The sequence below is a fragment of the Poecile atricapillus genome, chromosome 2 (genome assembly GCF_030490865.1).
Source record: "Poecile atricapillus isolate bPoeAtr1 chromosome 2, bPoeAtr1.hap1, whole genome shotgun sequence".
In the NCBI taxonomy this organism is placed as follows: Eukaryota; Metazoa; Chordata; class Aves; order Passeriformes; family Paridae; genus Poecile; species Poecile atricapillus.
This window is the reverse complement of record NC_081250.1, coordinates 103,606,023-103,624,389: the sequence shown is the minus strand read 5'-3', so window position 1 is coordinate 103,624,389 and position 18,367 is coordinate 103,606,023. Positions and strand designations below refer to the sequence as shown.

Genomic DNA, 18,367 nt, shown 5'->3' with positions numbered 1-18,367 from the left:
CTAAAGCTCTTGAGCCTTAAGGCCCAGCAGGTTTCTTTAAAAGCCTAGTTCAAAGAAGCAGGACAGGACAACAATCAAGTTTAGGTGCATCAGGAGGAGTAAAGCAGGAGGCTTTAACTAGAAAAACAGAACTACTGAAGTCATTCAATGGACTGAAGGTGCAGAAGCAATGAGGAGTGGACAATCTGATTTAATAATGCTGTCATTACCAAAGGACCCACAGAAAGGTACAGAGAAAAGGAAATACCCGAGTTCCTGAGCTACCAGCGTAAGGCAGACACAATACAGTGATAACCTTGGTGATTTTTTGGCCTCCAGCCACAGTTTCTTTATTAAAAGGCAAAAAGCAAGGTAATCTTTAAATATCCAGAAAAAGGGGAATACCTGCTTCCAGAGAAAAATTATAAGACTATCAACTTAGCCCACAATTAAGTTGCTTAAAAAACACCATGGCCTGGCACAAACTAATGAGTCACAAGAATTTTTATATCACTTTAAGCACCCCACTTCCAAGAAAGTGACATCTGGCTTTGATTTAATTTTAATATTGAAAAAATGTATATACTAAAATTTAAAAAGTAGGAAATAAGTAGAAGCTTACTTAAGTAGTTAAGGTGAACTTACTACAAACTTACTGTAGTAAAGAAAGTTAAACTTACTTAAGAAGTAAATAGAAACTTAAACTGCCCCTATTTATACTTAATATTTGAATTTTCTTTGCAATAAAGTGCTCAATATAAACTACATATGAATAACATTTCCAAGTATAAGGTGATGGTGCTCCAATACAAACACAAACTAATTATAGAAAGCAAGTGAATTGTATTCAAGGATACAATACTTCAGTACACTTATGCCTTAGGACATAAAGGAAGAGAAGCATAACTGAAGGTCTCAAACTAAAAGGTTAGCAACTAAAATTAAAGGATAAGAGTACCTCTGCTGAAGCATAAACATGTAATTTAATGAAGTTTGCCATCAGTTATTATAATTGTTGACATTTTGAAATACACTGATTGGAATTCATTCTGCCTTGTATCTTAAACAGAAAAAAACATAAGTCAAAATTTTAATTTGCTGAATTTGGCAGCACAAAAAGACTCACATTATTTTGATTTTCTCATTATATGGTGAAATACAAAGAAAATAGCTTTGTTTCTCACTCAGAGCTTGCCTGCTTCACTACTGCTGAGAAGACTCTTACCAATAAATGTGCTTATTTTTAGTAGTCATGAAGCAGAAAGGATCCTGTTTATCTCTGTTTTTGTGCAGAGGCCACATGAACCTATTCCTCAGCAACAATAAATGACCTTCTAGAATCACAAAAGGTGGTATTCCATGCTTTGTTTAAGGGGAGGAGGAGCTGAAGAGAAGTTTGCCCCAAGCAGTCTGAAAGTGCTCAACACTGAAACATTCCCCCTTTAGTGTCCTGAAGATGGAGGATGGAGTAAAGCACTTGGACTGCCACATAGCAAAAAAGAAAGCAAACTGCTGCACCCCAGGCACCCTTGCTAATGGAAAAGCAGCCTACCACTCCAGGGAAGGATGGAGGGAACTCTAGGGAAACAGCCTCTAGATCTATGCCTTGGCAGCTCCTTAGCAAAGGGACTAAAAAGAGAGAAGACCTGGCCTGCTGTTTTTATTTCACCACTGAAAGTTAATCCCCTTGCTGACCAGACTTAAGAGTTAACATGATCTAGGTGAATCACATGCATACAGCACGTTCAGAAATCTGATTGCTGATTGAAAAATATATTAAACCATTTACTTAAATGCCTGTGCAACAAATGAAAAGAAACTAATACAGGCAGCCAAGTAACTTAAGGTATATTTCCACAGCAAACAAAATGGTCTTAATCTAGTATCCCTTACATATATTCAAGCCATGAACTTCAGGAGGCCTTCTGTCAAATTACTAGCACCTCTGGGTGGCTGCAAGTTTTGCTTTAAAAGGGTGCCTGAATATTTCTGCTGTCTATGTGTTCATTTTACCTTCAGATGTTGTGTTGCATTCTCCAGCTCTGACAATATCCCATAGGGCACAGGGTCAATACCAGTGAGGTTGACTGAAAGCACAGCCTCGTTGAGATTATCCAAACTGTTTAGCAAAACTCCTGTGCAGTTGTCATCACAAGCTAAATAGACAATTTTAAGGAAGAAGTGTTAGTATTAAAATGAAGACAAAAAATACTCCACTTTTGATTTAGACAGTATGTGCCTTCATAAATTCAGTTAAGAGTGATAAAGTATAACTCCAAATATACAGATTTGTAGTCTTGTGTTTCCCTACTTGCTCAAGAGTAAACTTATTCCAAACACATTCACTGTAAGTTAGCACACATTAGAGCCCTACTGGTCTTGCCAATTATTGACTAGCTTGCTCTATTATAAGCTTATTGAGCCTATCTAGCTATTTTGCAATAAATCCATGTTGAAGCCACTCTGTCAAATAGGCTCGGCAGACAGGAGATTCAAGCCTACAGTCCTGTAATTCTATTATTAATTCCATTTATTTCCCAGTTATTTTCCAAAATAAAACCAGAATTCTAAATCCCAATTCATTATAGAAGCAGATTGCTGTGCTAGATTGTGTTTTTCTGCTACTTAAACTCTCATCAAGAATTACAAGAGTAATTATTGGGGGAGTATGACTTCTGATTGGTGGAGAATGCCTATAAACCTGGGATAATTCCAAAAGTATTATTACAGCAACCTCACATCCAAAGGGTCAATGACATACGAATTCAAGATTTTGCAACAAATAAGATATTATATATTATCATTAGATTATATAAATATAAATATGGTATATTTTATATATTATCTATTCATTATTATAATTATATTATTATAAATTTATAAAATATGAAATACATTATATAATGAAATATATATTATGTATAATATAATACACAATTATATATTATACATAGTATATTAATACAATATAATAGAGTATATAAAATATAGAATATAATATAAATAAAAATAATATAGTATATATTATTATAATATATTAAGTATTGTGTATTGTATATTATATATAATATATTATATATTATAAGATATATATATATAGATATAGATAGATAGATAGATAGATAGATAGATAGATAGATAGATAGATAGATAGATAGATAGATAGATTTGAGTCTTAATATTATCTTTCCTTAAACTGCTTGGATGATGTTATGATCTCTACTATAGTTTCTTCGGTGCTCACAAAATGGTTGAGGTTGGATGAGACCTCCAGAGAATCCCTTCTCCAAACCTCTCTGTTTTACAGAAATATTAAGTTTTTAGGGTTTCTTTCCTTCACAGAAAGAACGGGGCCTGACATCATAAACCCATCCAAGGAATAACCAGGTGCACATAAATATCACTGGAGTGGACCACAGCCCCCGGGGAAAGTAAACAATTTAAAAACCACCTACACACACAGTCGTCTTCCACCAGAAGATGCCTGGGCTCACACTCCTCACAGAGCTGTCCCGTTACCCCCGGCTTACAGAGGCACTGCCCGGTGGCACCATCGCAGTTCCCGTGAACAGAACCGCCCGGATTGCACCGGCACACGTGGCAGCTGCCACCAGGGAGCTGAGGGTCACCGTAATAGCCAGGGGAGCACCTGCAGGGAGGAATGGCACACTGAGCGTCACGGGATATTCATCATGACATCAGATGTTACATTTACTGATAGCTTGGGCTTTTTTATTAATAGGTCAACAGTAACTAGCAAATCACTCCAAGTCCTCGAGCACTCATTTATACACTTATTTATGAAGACTGAATAATCTGAGTACACATACAGCTCATATTAACCAAACTGTCCTTGGGAGCTGGGAATAAATGGGAACATCATGTGTAACTCACCTTTCACAGTATTGTCCTTCATATCCTGGGAGACAAGCATCACAGTGGTAATCCTGAGCACCTTTCAGGACACAAGTGGGACTAAAACTGGAGGAAGGAGAAACAAATACCTGCTATCATAGAAATAAAAGACCATACAAAGACAGATAACACCTTCAGCCACAGGTAAAGTATTGTAAGCAACAGCATCTTCTCATTTAATCTGATTGCTCTAGAATTTGTACTTCAAATTAGTTAAGTTGCCTTTCCCAGTGTGCCTCCATTACTGCATAACATGCCAGAGCACATTATGGCCTTCTTCTTACAAGGTAAAACAGTCTAAAATGGATACTGTATGATATATATGTCTATACATGGATAGATATGGATATATATGTATGATAGATAATATGGCTATCGTATGTATTTAACTGAGACTGGCATGAGGACACCAGAATTGCTAGACTCTCATTCTGACTCAATTATACAAAAGCAAACAACAAACATGCTTTTTAAGCTTCTGAAATAACCCAGTCTATGCAGCATTTTGTTTTTCAAAATACAGAGTTAACTGTTCCTCTACCAAACGAGCAGATGTATAAATCTCAGACAAAAGAGTATTTGTTCTTCCCCTTGGATTGATCTCATGAAAAGTTCCTGCACTGAGTGGGGATGGCCTGAATTATTCTAAGTATGAAATTACTGTTCTCTGAATGAAGAAAGAGACTCACATTTGATACTAAACAATGTCACAGGAACTTAGTCAATTATCTATAAAACAGTCAATGTGTCTGTTCAAGTCTTAGAGAAAAAAATGACTCATCTATCACCTAATCTTTTTATTTTAAAATTTCATAGAGTTACCAGTACAGCTTAGAATGCAACCTCCATTTACTGAATAAAAATATGCAGCAGTCAAATGTCTAAAAATTAAGGACACATAACAACAACCAGACCCTACTGTCTTAGTGTATGAGGAGCAGAAAGAGTAGGAGGTTAGACATACAACCCAAGAAATGGGAACAGTAAGATGCACCCTGGATTTAGTGAGTTTTTGTTACCTGACAGGGTTGGCTCTGGGACAGGCACAAAGAGAGCAGTCATTGGCAGACCCAGTTACTTTCCCGTAGTAGCCTGGGGCACAAGCACTGCAGTGATCACCAACTGTGTTATCTCTGCAGTTCTGAGACACAAAATTCACATGGTTTAAAACAACAGGAATAACTTCATCCACTTTATCAATACATGTGTACAGTTTCCAACAATGATTTCTACATGTCACTACCCACTGGTCAGCATTCTCTGAGTGAAAAAACCTTTTATGCAGACAGAATGCTAGCATATTTTCTCTTACATGAATGCCCCTTCAGGCAGGCTGACCTAATTTCTTTTCTGAATTTCCATATAAAAAAACATTTCTATGTATTTTTGATAACATTACTCAATTCAGATTCAGGTCCAGACATCACAGTACAAAACAAAAGATCCTAACAAAAAAAACCCAAAACAAACAAAAAATCCAAACAAAAGAAAAAAAAAAGTAGAAAAATTAAACAGAATATCTGGCTTTTCTGTTTCAGCATTTCAGCAAATGCTGAGGGCTATCCACAGTTAGGATTCAGACACTATATTTAATTTGTCAAGAGTACTGATCAATAACCAGTGTTATTAATATTAAAACACTATATTGGTATTATAAACATTATTTAATTGACTAGTCCCCCAGGTCAAAATACTTTTACAATACAAAAATACTTTTCTGCTTTCCCCCGCTTTTCTTCCTTTAAACTATCTTTTTTCTTACTCTGTATTTCAAATACCTGCTAGTGTGTATTTTAGGTTGGTTGATGAGGTGAACAGTAGCAATGCAACCTCCTATTTTACTGGAGCAGAAGTCAGGTGAAAACAAACTCTCTTGCCTACACCACTCAGCTGTAAATGTCTGAGTAGTAATCTCAAGACCCAGATGACTTTCTAACACTCAAAAAGAAACTAAGAGGAAGAATGATGAATATTCCCCTCTGTGAAAGACCTATGCATTTTAGCCTTGTAAAATTGAGAACCTTAGTTCTTACTCGTGAGATACATACTTTTGTACAAACCTGAAAGCAAAAGAATGGCTTAGGAAAGCCTAGAGGACTAAGGAAACTCCCTTAAACACTAGCTTCAAGAATGAGTTCAGCAGAGGTTGACTTTGAACTAACCCACTCACCACTGGAAAAATAAAGCAATGGGGGAAAAAAATTAGGAAAAAATACTGAGCAATGCAAGGAATGGACTTAATATGCCTTATTTGGTTAGCTGAGAATTTGCTGTCCATAACCTGTCAGACCACAAGAGAGAAGAAATGTGTTAGTCATATGTGACTCCTCTTTGCAACCTCTGGGATAAAATGAGAAAAGTGAACAAATCAACTTAGCTAAATCATATCCCTACAACACTGTAGTCTCTGGGCATTAAGAAAAAGCCTCATTTAAAGCTGCCCAGAGCATTCTCTTCCTAAGAATTTACGTCTGATTTAAGTCTGTGGTGCAAAATGGCTTACTGCATCCTTTATTTCTTTTTTTGTGTGCCTAAGCAGACCTTGTCCAGACACCCAAAAAGTCTCACAGAAAAACAGAAAAACTCAGCAACTATACAAGTAATGTTAAAAGTAAAATTAAAATGAAAATAATTAATGATTTTGAGTATTTTAATGCCCCAAAACTGCTAATTTACTGAATGGACCTTAAGGGAAACTATTCAGATAACTTTTAGAGTTGTGTAGGGAAAAAAAAAAAATCACATTTTGTCCAAGAAATGCAGCCAAATACTCCTCCTAAAAGCTCCTTGGATAGGTTACTGACACTGTATGCTCAGGTGAAATCAATAGAAGAATGTATAAGATGTACATACCAAGCACTTTCCAGTGTCAGGATCACAGGTTTCGCTGTGGTTGTTGCACTGACATGGCACACAAGGTGCTATCAGAGCATGAGGCTCTCTTACACTGAGTACTGTATGCTTTCCTCTGTAGTATCCTGGAGCACAGCTCTGGTTGCAAGGGGAGTAAAATAAAATTTTTAAAAAATTATCACAGCTATCAACAGCTACAAGCAATTTTTAAAGCCATTTAAGTATTTTTTTTTTTTTTTTTTGCTTGTTTTTTACTTTCACACTATTTGACACACAAAAAGGATTCAAGGGCTCAGTACCTGGCAGGACAATCCAGTGTAACCAGCGGGACACCTACATTGCTCTACAAGATGAGCTAGAGGTCTGCCTAGATGCATTTCTTCAAACTTGACTGCAATTTCCATTGAGATATTTGCAATTCTACAAGATATATGCAGAAGATAGTGTAAACATCTAAAGAAGTACAAACACCAAAAACACCTTCATGCTCCAAGGTCAGGGCTACAATAAGTAATCTTCCATAATTTCCCATGTAAATATCTCAAAAAACTGGAGATTTTTTAACTTATTTATGGATTAAGAATCTACAGCTAAACACACCAGAAATTATTAAAAGTAATAAAGGTTGGTCCCTCTCAGTCTGAAAAATTTCCCAAACCCACCATGCAAGAGTATGTAATTATTCCTCAGAAATATTAGGCAATTACCTTTGTCTCCTGCCACAGTTTTGGACAGAGCTAACAAAAAGATAATTGAGGGCATGTGAATCAAAAATAATACAAAATCTGGAAGTGGAATCAGACCTCTTCAGAGCTGTGAAGACGTAGAGACACTGGGTTTTCATTGGATGCATCTTTGCTGGTCTTGCTAGTTTCCAGACTGACAGACGAAATGATGATGTCCCATCTCTTCCCTCTCATTAGTAACTTAGTTCTGGACAAAATGGTAATAAAATTCTACTGTTCTGAGGTGGGACTATCTAATTACCACTGCCCAGAGTGTTTCAAGCTACACAATACACCTAGATTGATACAAACCCAAGAACTCAGGGGACTATATGCTTCTACTGAAAAAAGAAACAAAAAATTCGATATCCTTACAAATATTTTATGGAAAATATAAAAACTGTATCATCAGTCCTGCAGAACACTGCATCAGGACTTGTGTTTCTTTCTGTGTTTTGCTATCAAAGTAAGCAGCAGAGTAATTTAGTGTTTCACAAAAAAGAATTCAAGAGGGACTCTGCTGCAATTAAAAGTGATAAATGGTTTCTTGCCAGAGAAAGAACAAAAGTCATAAATAGGAAATTGCAAATTTCACTGAGGTAAGTCTTTACTGTATAGCTCAGCTGGGGCTATTTTTAAGTTAAGTTACAGTAAATGCAATACAATAAATAAATGCAATCAGAGGTTGCTTTACCTGCTTTGCTGTAATCCTTGGCCATAAGCTGCCTTGATAAGGATGTATTCAACATTGCTGAGCACAGACATGAAGTCAGAACGTAAGACAGGCTCATCAGACACAGAGTTAAAATACTTCCAAGAATCCTAGGGAAACATAACACAATTATTATTATTATTATTACTAACATTATTGCTATTATTTATTTTCTTTATTATTAAAACCATGAACATTCAAATTTATTTCAAGGTGATGCTGTGTTCCTCCTGTGATCCTCCTGGCTTACCTCCTTCATTTCTACTTCCTTTTCAGTTCTTACTCCATTTTCTGGAGAAGGGATGTCTACATAGATGACCAACTTGCTGGTGTGACCTCCTTTCATTAGAATCTGTGGCTCAAAGTTTGAGGCTCCAAAGCCATCCAAAGCATAAAAGGCAACAGTATATCTCAGCTTCCCTCCATAGGCCATGAGCTGTTTGGATCAAAAATGACTACTATTATTTATTCAAAGGTTTGAGCTACTAGCTGAAAATATCTTAACATCATCTGTAGACTGGAAAACCGCCAGTCCTTTGAAGAATTCGCAATAAAACATGAAAATTGAACTCAGTGGCTTTTCCACCAAGGTTAAATACATATTTCTAAAAAGCAGTCTTAGTTTCTTTACCTAGACCCTCTCAATGTGTGCACTCAAATTTTATTAATTTCCTAAGCAATAGAGATTCCATGATCTATATACTTATTCTAGCATTAAGGTTGAAAATTCTTTAAGGTTTCTACTATGAAACCAAACATATCACTGTTTCCCCCCACCAGAATCTGTGAAGTAATTAAATATGGGTGTTACCAATTTACAGGGTCACAAAAAGTCTTGTTAGAAAAGTATAATATAAATAAAAATTTATTTATAAGGGTAATGTAATGATTGTTTGTGCTTGCTCTAAGTAAGTTCTATCACTGAATAGTTACAATATTATGACCTACAAAAATAGAACTAGCATAGAAATATGTTATGAAGATAAAGGTACTATTCTAGAGTAAAGGAGTGTCTATTAGACAACAAAGTTATCTACAAAGCATTCCAATTATTTAATGTTCTTACCTGATCTCCCTGAAACTGCTCTGGCAACTTCCAGTAAAATGTTTCTGTATTTAAGTATTTTCTGACTATGGCAGCATCCAATAAAACATCAGGAAATTGTGAAAATACTCCTTCCACTGTTCCAGTCAGGTTACTTTGAGCTACTACATGCAGAATAGCCTGATCTGGAGTTAATGTTATCTGCAACACAAAGAACAAAAGATTCATTCAACAAAATTTCCTGTTTACAATTTTAGCTGCTTTGAAACAGTTAATAGCCCATCTTAGATTATTAAATGCCCAACCCAAAAAAACCTGGGAAACATGTTTGATATTTCCTTTCCAAGAAGTGAAGAGTGAAATGCAAGGTTTCAGAAATAAGAGTATGACCATTTACCATTTGCTTTCTTTTCTATTCTGACCAATGCCACTGGTCCTGTAAGCCAATCAGGACACTCAGCCTGATCCATTAAATGTGCCCATCAGTGTGGTACCTAACATGAGGATAACAGCAACCTGTCTGTGTAGTTAGAACCCTTTACTTACGGGAATTCTCACATGGTCTTCTAGTTCTGAACAAGATGTGGACATCCCAAAACAGAAGCATGGAGTACATCCTAGTGCATTGTTAGCAGACAGACCAAAAGTTCCAGGTTTACACTCACTGCATTGTAGACCAAAAACATTTTCCTGGAGGATATTTAAAAAAAAAAAAAAAAAAAAAGTAACAGCACACTTATAATACTTCACTATCTAAATGAAACATGATTATTTTTGGAAGAAAACCAGTTGTTACATAAACTACATAGCATAATATTAATTATTGTATGCAATCTGTTTTACTGTGCAGTACATTACTTTTTCCATTATTTTCCAATATTGTTTTGCTTTCTTTCTTAAAAAAAACCAAAATAAACCACAAAAAAAAAAAAACCACAGACAAAATAAACACAGAACATTTAAGTTAAACTCATATATTTGACTGCCTATCAAAAATTAGCTGCTATGTATTTCAATTCAAGACAGAATTCCCTCCCAAACCTGCATCTGAAAAATGAGCTCCAAAGGCCAAATGAACTGCTCAGTACTAACAGGAACCAAGGGACCTATTCCCAAATGCTTATTTTTGCACTAAATTCCCAAATGGTAAACTGACACTCACAAAACACTCAAAACTACAGTCAGTGCCCACTGATACCTTTAACCAGAGATTGAACAGATACCTGGGAAGGCATAAATTTGTTGTCTAGAAGTAAGTTTATTATCACTCAGTCTTTCAAGAACTGATTCCCATCTTTTCAGAAAAATCTGTATTATCTGTGTTTTTTATGTTTCCTTTCCTATATAGAAGAGTATCAGACTTCACCATTAGCATTAGAGTTATTCTTAAGCACTGCCTTTAGCTCCAGCATAGGAAATTAGTTTGAACTTACAACACAAATGCATTTCAAGAAACACTGAGATTCCCCACTTAGTATTTATTGGTTTCTTCCTATCATTATAATTTGAATTTTCAAAAAAGCAGGCTATATCATCTGAACTAGTGTGTTGTTCCCAAACCTAACAAAACCAAATGTGTACAAACAGAAAAACAACAATGTTTTTCAATTTTTCCTGACTAATAGTAAGATCTGTCGCAGATAATCCCCTAGCAGGGATACAGGTGCACTCATAAATGATGCAGTTTGCCATCTTCCTTGCAATCAATATCTAGAAAACACTAATGCTGTCCCAGAAGGGGCTGAATAACTCGGTACCTTGCAGGTGCAGACGCCAGTCTCCTCTTCACAACCACAAACTCCTTCAGTGTCATTACACGTCTCCGCTTTGGTTCCACTCAAATCACAGTCACAGGCAACACAGTCGGGGAAGTCCCTGTAGCCTAAGGCACACCTGGAACAGTCTCGTCCTCCAAATTCAGGTTTGCACTGGCATTGACCTGTCAGTACGTCGCACTGGAGGTTGGCTGAACCAGTGCCGCTACAGTTGCAAGCCTTAGCGGAAAAGAATAAATGTTCATAAATAGCAGATCTTTTTTATAAAAAATTAAATTTTACCACGTTAAATTCAAAAGTTAGTCTTAAAACTCAGTGTTTGCCAGCAAATACTGCATAATAATAAAAGGGAAGAAATTCCACACAGAAATTATCTGTTTGGTTTGTATTTTAGCAAAGAATAGTAAGGAGTGGATGGCAAAAAGTTGGAAGCTTTGTTGGTTCCCCAGTATGGGTTGGGAACCAAAGGAGTTGAAGGAATCTGTTCCAGAAAATAATAATATATCCAAAATTCTTAATTTATAGTACTGGCAATTGAGTACAGCAAGTAAATTAAATAATGTTGTATAAATGCTGAATGAAAAAAATCTGTATCATCATTTTATAAATATGACAGAAAGGAAAATCTTAAAACTAGCATTCTTTTAAGATTTCAAGAAGCATTAATAGCTTTTGCATCTTGCTCAAGCTACTTTTACTATTTGATGAGGAACCAAGGATCTCATTGTATCCCAAAAATGGGAAGCTCAGTACCAAAGGAAATCTGTTTCTTGGTAGAGTGCATCCTTCATTATGCAATCAGTTATACGAACCTATCATTATAAACAACCAGAGTGGGTGCACTGTATTTGTCACTCTTTTTTAAATCAGTCTGGATTAGCCTTCACTCTTAATTTCTTATCTGTGCTTACTTAGCAAGTCCAGTTTTGGTCTGTGGTTACTTCTAAAGGAACAGGCACAAAGTACATTCCATCTATCATCATCTACTGTGAGCATTTTCCCCGAGTTATTTTCCTTATCAGCTCTCTTTGAGATGAAAAGCCCTTACCTGACTAAGTTCTGCATGCCAAGACACACAGGTTCTAGTAGAATTATTGTCTATCTTTTAAGACTCTTCGCAATTTTGCTGGTTACCCATAAAACTCTTTGTATTAAGCAGTTTTTACTCTTGCACTGGGCAGTAATAATGACTGATTTAATACACTTTATGGCCACACAGGTTGACAACTTTGGCCCTTAGTTATCAGTTAAGATCCACAGCTCTGAACATCAAACTCTAAGGCAGTAATAAATTGCATGTATTCAATCTCTAGCTACTTGTGATAAAGATAAATAAAGACTCTAAGCTACAACACACTGTGTAGCAGCACACATGAAAAGGATTGTAATCTAAACAAGACTACAGATCTGCTACACTACTGCACCCAGAAATGGATGTTAAATATCAAGAAAACCTCTAGACACATAGCCAGATAAAGTAATCACTTATGCATTCTGTGTTGCAAAACCAGACACTCTGGGCTTCTGAGTATCTCCCCCATTTCATCCACGTAGAGCACACAGAGTCTTTCCTGGGTTTGACAGAAGACGCTGCTCCTGGTCTTAAACTACCAGATCTGATTATTCAGCATAGGGAATAGCCCACTGTTGGCACTCTTATCTGGAGAACACATTACTCTTTGGTGCATCAAGAAAGGATCTAAATACCTTAGAGTATTTCACATTCATTACTGTGATGCTGTAACCAAAAGGAATAATAAATAACTTGGCAAAAGTGAACAACTGCATATTTAATTACACCTGATCATTGGCAAGTGCTGTGGAAAGACCCTATGAAAGGAAAACCTCAAAGGAAATGCACAAGGACCAGCACATTGTATTTATATTTTACATTATGTACTATATATTAGGTAAGAATGATGGTAAGCTAACAAAGCCGTGGTTTAAAGACCAGTTGCCAACTATGTTACTATAAATCACTAAGATGGTTAACTCTGAAGATTTGCTAGGACTATTTTATCATCCTTACTCTAAAACATTTAAGAGAGAAAAAGGATACCAATTTGGCTGACACTTAAATACTTACTGCATATAATGACAGACCTTGTGAAGTTGACTGTATTTATGGTTTCACTACTAAAGTTACCCACTACATTCATGTAATTGAGGCCTTTTAAAATCTCAACATTTATGAAATAGTTTGAACCAATGCCATATCTGACAGGAATTTACTGCATGAACCTAAAGGCATAAATGGTTGCTGTTCCTTGGATCTGCCCTGACATAGCATTTTATTGCTTAATCATAAGCATTAAGCTGAGATAATGGGAGCTACCATTGTTCCATCCATGAAATATTAACTACATTATAACATTTTATTTATAAATTTTTAGAAAAATTGCCTGCAGTAACTTTAAAGACATTTCCAATGTTCTTAAATTCATAATTTTATCACTTATTAATTTACACAGAAACTACATTCCCAGTTGCTCATTGCTGCTATAAATCTGGTTTAATACCACTATTTAAACACCTAAACATTAGAATACACACCTCACAATTTTGATGTGAACTGTGCACCTACCCAGAGTAAGCACTCTGATAGTATTTTCAAAGGCAGCCCTCTTAGAAGGTTCCTCAATAAACATTGTGCCATCTGTTGTTTGTTTTAATGTGAACATGTTGCATTAACACTTGGAGATAGAATAAAGATCATGGTTCTCAAAACAAGAGTCCAATTCTAACATTTGTATAAGGCAAATTGCTTTTAACAGCCATAGCTTTTCACCCAGCCTACCATACCTTGCAACCAAGCTTAGGAGAGAGTCCCCAATAATTTTCTTCGCAGAGTTCACATTTGTGTCCCTGAGTGTGAGGGGGACAAATGCATTGGCCAGAATCAGCATTACAGTTGTTCTGAGTATGGGCACAGTCACAGGCTGCAAGAGAAACAAATGGGTAACTTTATCCATGCTTTCCTACAGAGAAGAAACTCCAAGTCCACCAATAGTCTTTCTTTTCTTATGCAGTACATTTGTCTATTCCTCTAGGAACTCCTTGCCACCCCTAATCACTGAGAAACAAATCATGATCACAGTGACTTTTTGTTTTTACTGGAAGCCCATTACTGCTTATTGACTTAGCCTGTTTGGTGTTTCAAACAGCAGTGCTGCATTTCCACAGGGGAAATAGTCATGCAATTGAAACAGCAGTGCTGCATTTCCACAGGGGGATCAACAAAACCAAACAAAATTACTTTTGGAGTAGAATACATTTGTAGGAAAACATTTCTATTATAAAGGACACAAAACTCCTCAGGAGATATGCTAATGTTCTCAAGCAAGTGAAAGGATTAATCTCAAGAATTGCTTATTGAACAATAGGGATGGATAACTACTTTTATAACAACTAACTACTGCAGGATGCACTTGGCTATTTAAGAAACAAAATACTATTCCAGTTAAAAAGCAGAATTTCAGGGTAGCAATTTTATTAATCTTTTTTTAGTAACATTTAAGTAATTTCCAATAATGAAATGGTTAAAGGTACCCAAGGGATCTTTGACTCTTAGTAAAGACAAAGTATATTCATTTCAAAACAAACTTATAACAATCTCACTGCATATTTTATTTTAATGTACTGTTTCAGGCATGAAAAAAGTAGTTTCATCTGGCTGAAGAAAAGGCAGGCATTCCTTTAGCTACACTTTATTGAAAAAGGCATCTTATTAATGTGAAAAATTAGGTTTTGATGGCATGTTCTCCTTTTAGATGAACAATTTCTTCCTTATCATGACTAAAAATTGTACACAGCCAGGTGATGATGGGAAAATAGAGTCAATGACTTCTCATCAAAGTATGAAACACATATTTAAAGAGTTAAATGAAAAAAAAAAAAAAAAAAAGTAAAAATCTTTAGAAGTTTTTCACTTTCCCAACGGCAGAAAAAAGGTTTCTTTCTCTTTGAGGGACTGAAGGGTTTTGTAATAAAGAGACAAAGGAGTTATTGAGGATGCAATATTTCTCTCATGCACCCTTTATGAGTTATTTCATAGTCACCACCTTTTACAAGGAGCCACACAGTAAGCAAAGAAATGTTTTGTTCTCTGGCTTAATCAAAGTGTTAGTAGACCTTCCTACAGACTCTTCCATATCATCATCAAAACAACTGACCTTTGCCAGAGTTCAACACACAACATACTGCTGGAAGAAATTCCATACTGTATCTGGAAGGATGGTGGATTAGAGCTTACGTGTGCAGCCACCATCCTGGAATGCGTAAAAGCCGTGAGCACAACGATCACACTTCTCTCCAGCCACCCCTGGCACACAGTGACACTGCCCCTGATGATTGCAGTCCTCAGACACCGAGCCAAACTCACTGCAGTTGCAGGGAATGCAGCCAAGCCCAGTAAGCAGCCCATAATACCCATTCTGTTGGAGAAGAAATAAATAGATTTGAGCTATGTTTCATAAATTTTTGAAACACTACAATATACGCTCTTGTTTTCTCTTGTTTACTCCCCATGATGTCTGACCTGCATGAATCTTGCACTTCCCACAGCACTGCATGAGTGCTGTGGAAAGACTCCCTGGCATTATCTCCTCACTGTTGCCAGCTGTAAAGCAACATGCACTCGGGTGAAATACTCAGCCCTGAAATGCTCTCATGGTACTCTAATCTCACAAGCAAGACACTTTGTTTTGAAATCTGATGTTATTCTGATTTAAAGACTTGCATGATGTGAGGGTGAGCTGTGCTGATCAAGCACAGATACCTGTGACTGTGAATTAAAGCCTAGAATGGAGCAGGTCAGTGACTTAGTGCACATGTCTGTTCAAAGTCATTCAGCTGGGCTGGCACAAAAGGCAGTAACTGTGCACAGGTTTCCTGCCCTGGTCTCTGATGTAGTTCTACACTTAGCATAGACTGGAAACTCCTGGTATGTATCACCAGTGAATATCTGCTTGTTCTTATAACAGGCCTGCCTTTCAGCTGAATCCCTTGTTGGCATTCAGCCATGATGTATTTATTATCACCAACCATGTTTCTTCAGATATTACCCTTCATTTCACAGAAGCACAGCGTTAAGATCTCTTCAGGTTTGTTAACAGTGTTTGGTTTTTGGCTGCACACTGTCAGCACAAGCCTGAACAGCCCTATGCAGGAGGGTGCTGAATCAACCACATAGCTTCAGAACTGCAAGGAGCACATGCAGAGCAATTTTCAGCCACAAAAACCTCTGCAGACAAATTTTGGTCTCCTCTCCAGCAACAGGCCCCTCTCCCCTGAACCTTTTAGCTGCTGTTCTCCATATCTGCTCAAATCAATATTTACAGATAAAGAGGAAGACAAGAAAATGTATACATTAGCAACAGGTAATATATCTGCTTACCAAGCATTTATCACATCTTTCTCCAATTACATTTGATTTGCAGGAGCAGATGCCTGTCTCATGTTGACAAGTACTTGAAAGGGAACCATTCACGTGGCAGGCACAGGCTTGTGTTCAGACAAAAAGAAACCAAATTAAAAAAGTATTCATGTGTATCTATAGGCAGTCATTATTATATAGAATTCAAAATCTGGTATATGATGTGTTTCAGCTCTTCATATCCCACAGATGCTCATCTACCACAAAAATGCCTGTGCATTTGAATTAAAATTTTAAAAAAACCAAAACAAAACACCTCCAAATAACTGTATTTGAGAAGTTGGTTTTTTTCTTCCAGCCCTATATGTGACATTCAGAAGCAGGAAATATGTACAGCATGTCACTAGAGGGACAGTGTTAAACAAGACAGTAAGTTCCAGGGATACCCTAACATAATACATTCCCCTCCCTCAGCCTAACCCTACCCCAGAGTTTTCAACCTGCACTTGCCAACTCACAACTTGAAGATTAATTCTTTCAGCAAAGGTGCACATGTCCCCATCCATTTTGCACATGAACACTATATTTTTGCATTCTCTAAGTGCTGAGAGTAATAAAAATAAGAGCTTACCACGACAGTTTTTGTCCATCACTGCATCCCCATAATACCCATCAGCACACTTTTCACAGTGGTGACCTGCTGTGTTCCCCAGACATTTCAGGCACTCTCCTGTGAAGGGATCACAGTGGCCCTCTTCTTGAGGGTTTACATTGCCATTGCATTCACAAGGGGCACACGACTGTCCAGGCATAAGAGGATTCCCATAGTAACCATTAGCACACCTGCATCAGAGTTTAAAAGCTTTATCAGCTGGAGTGTGGTCAAGTCATACATTCTACTCACTGAAGGGAGGTTTTTTCCCTATCAAATTTTCATCTTAAGTGTCTCTTTATTATAATGAAAGACAAAATAAGAAGGAAAATTTTATTAGGAATGTTCTGTATATGAGGTATGAACAACAGAAGGAAGACAGGATTATGAACACCTAGTGATGGCAATGATATAGACATTTCACCCACAATTAGTGTACATACCTTTCACATTGAGAACCAGTATAGCCTGGAAGACATTTGTCACAGACAATTCCACCTTCTTCACTCAGCTGGCAAGTGGGACTGAAACTATTAACAATATTTATGGCAGATGGTATCAATGCACAGAATCCCAAAATTTCTGCAAACATTTAATATCCACCCTTCCTTGCACCTAGCTATATAAACACACAGCTTCCGTTTTTTCTAGTTTATTAATGCTTTTAACATAACAGTGTGCCAAAATAAACGTCTAATTTTCAAAATCTCTTGAGTTTTTGGATTTGTTTTTTTTAAAAGAAAGATTTTAAAACTTCCTAAAAACTTGGCTTTCATTCTAACAAAGCAGTACAATTTCTCTACTGAGTTCCTCTTTTTCAGATACACTACTGTCCTACTGTATTCTGAAAAACAAGGAACATAACCATGGTTTTGGTGCAAAGTTCAAGAACAGGTTGAATTATTACTTTCATCCCCTATGCAAAATCATACAAGTTTACCCAGTCTCCCTTAGCTTAGCCTATATATTTGTCTACCTCGAAAAACAATGCTTCTATGAGATACACACACAAATAAAGATGAAGAAAAAAAATCCCTTTTCTCTCTCCTTCAGATGTCATGACATTTTTCTCTATCTCACTTTCGCTTTTTGCTGAAGATGCAAAAAATAGTCCTGCATAAGAAGCTTACTTGTTTGCAGCAGAACTCAGAGGACATGAACAGGGCTGGCAGTCCTCAGATGTTCCTTGGGATGGATTTCCATAGAAGCCAGGCAAGCACTGATCACAGAAAGATCCTGTCGTGTTGTGCTGACAAGCCTGTGAGACATGGAAAAAAATCTTTTTGTATTTTCTCTTGATGGTTTTTTGGTCCCTGAGGGATTGCTACAGCAGTCTG

The 18,367-nt window shown here is 36.7% G+C and overlaps 1 protein-coding gene across 1 annotated transcript in view; it reads right to left on the bottom strand.

Annotated features, from left to right (window-relative positions):
- The window catches only part of LAMA1 (laminin subunit alpha 1), a 98,411-nt gene that overhangs the window by 30,372 nt on the left and 49,672 nt on the right, over positions 1-18,367 (bottom strand). The window contains exons 17-33 of the mRNA XM_058831910.1: positions 18,161-18,288; positions 17,474-17,560; positions 17,010-17,221; positions 16,400-16,506; positions 15,257-15,437; positions 13,807-13,943; positions 10,987-11,223; positions 9,776-9,919; positions 9,251-9,430; positions 8,435-8,620; positions 8,167-8,294; positions 7,047-7,167; positions 6,748-6,885; positions 4,914-5,035; positions 3,874-3,960; positions 3,435-3,628; positions 1,993-2,135 (exon numbers count right to left, since the gene is read on the bottom strand). Coding sequence (XP_058687893.1) covers positions 1,993-2,135; positions 3,435-3,628; positions 3,874-3,960; positions 4,914-5,035; positions 6,748-6,885; positions 7,047-7,167; positions 8,167-8,294; positions 8,435-8,620; positions 9,251-9,430; positions 9,776-9,919; positions 10,987-11,223; positions 13,807-13,943; positions 15,257-15,437; positions 16,400-16,506; positions 17,010-17,221; positions 17,474-17,560; positions 18,161-18,288 — 2,532 coding nt within the window. The remainder of the gene's footprint in view (positions 1-1,992; positions 2,136-3,434; positions 3,629-3,873; positions 3,961-4,913; positions 5,036-6,747; positions 6,886-7,046; positions 7,168-8,166; positions 8,295-8,434; positions 8,621-9,250; positions 9,431-9,775; positions 9,920-10,986; positions 11,224-13,806; positions 13,944-15,256; positions 15,438-16,399; positions 16,507-17,009; positions 17,222-17,473; positions 17,561-18,160; positions 18,289-18,367) is intronic.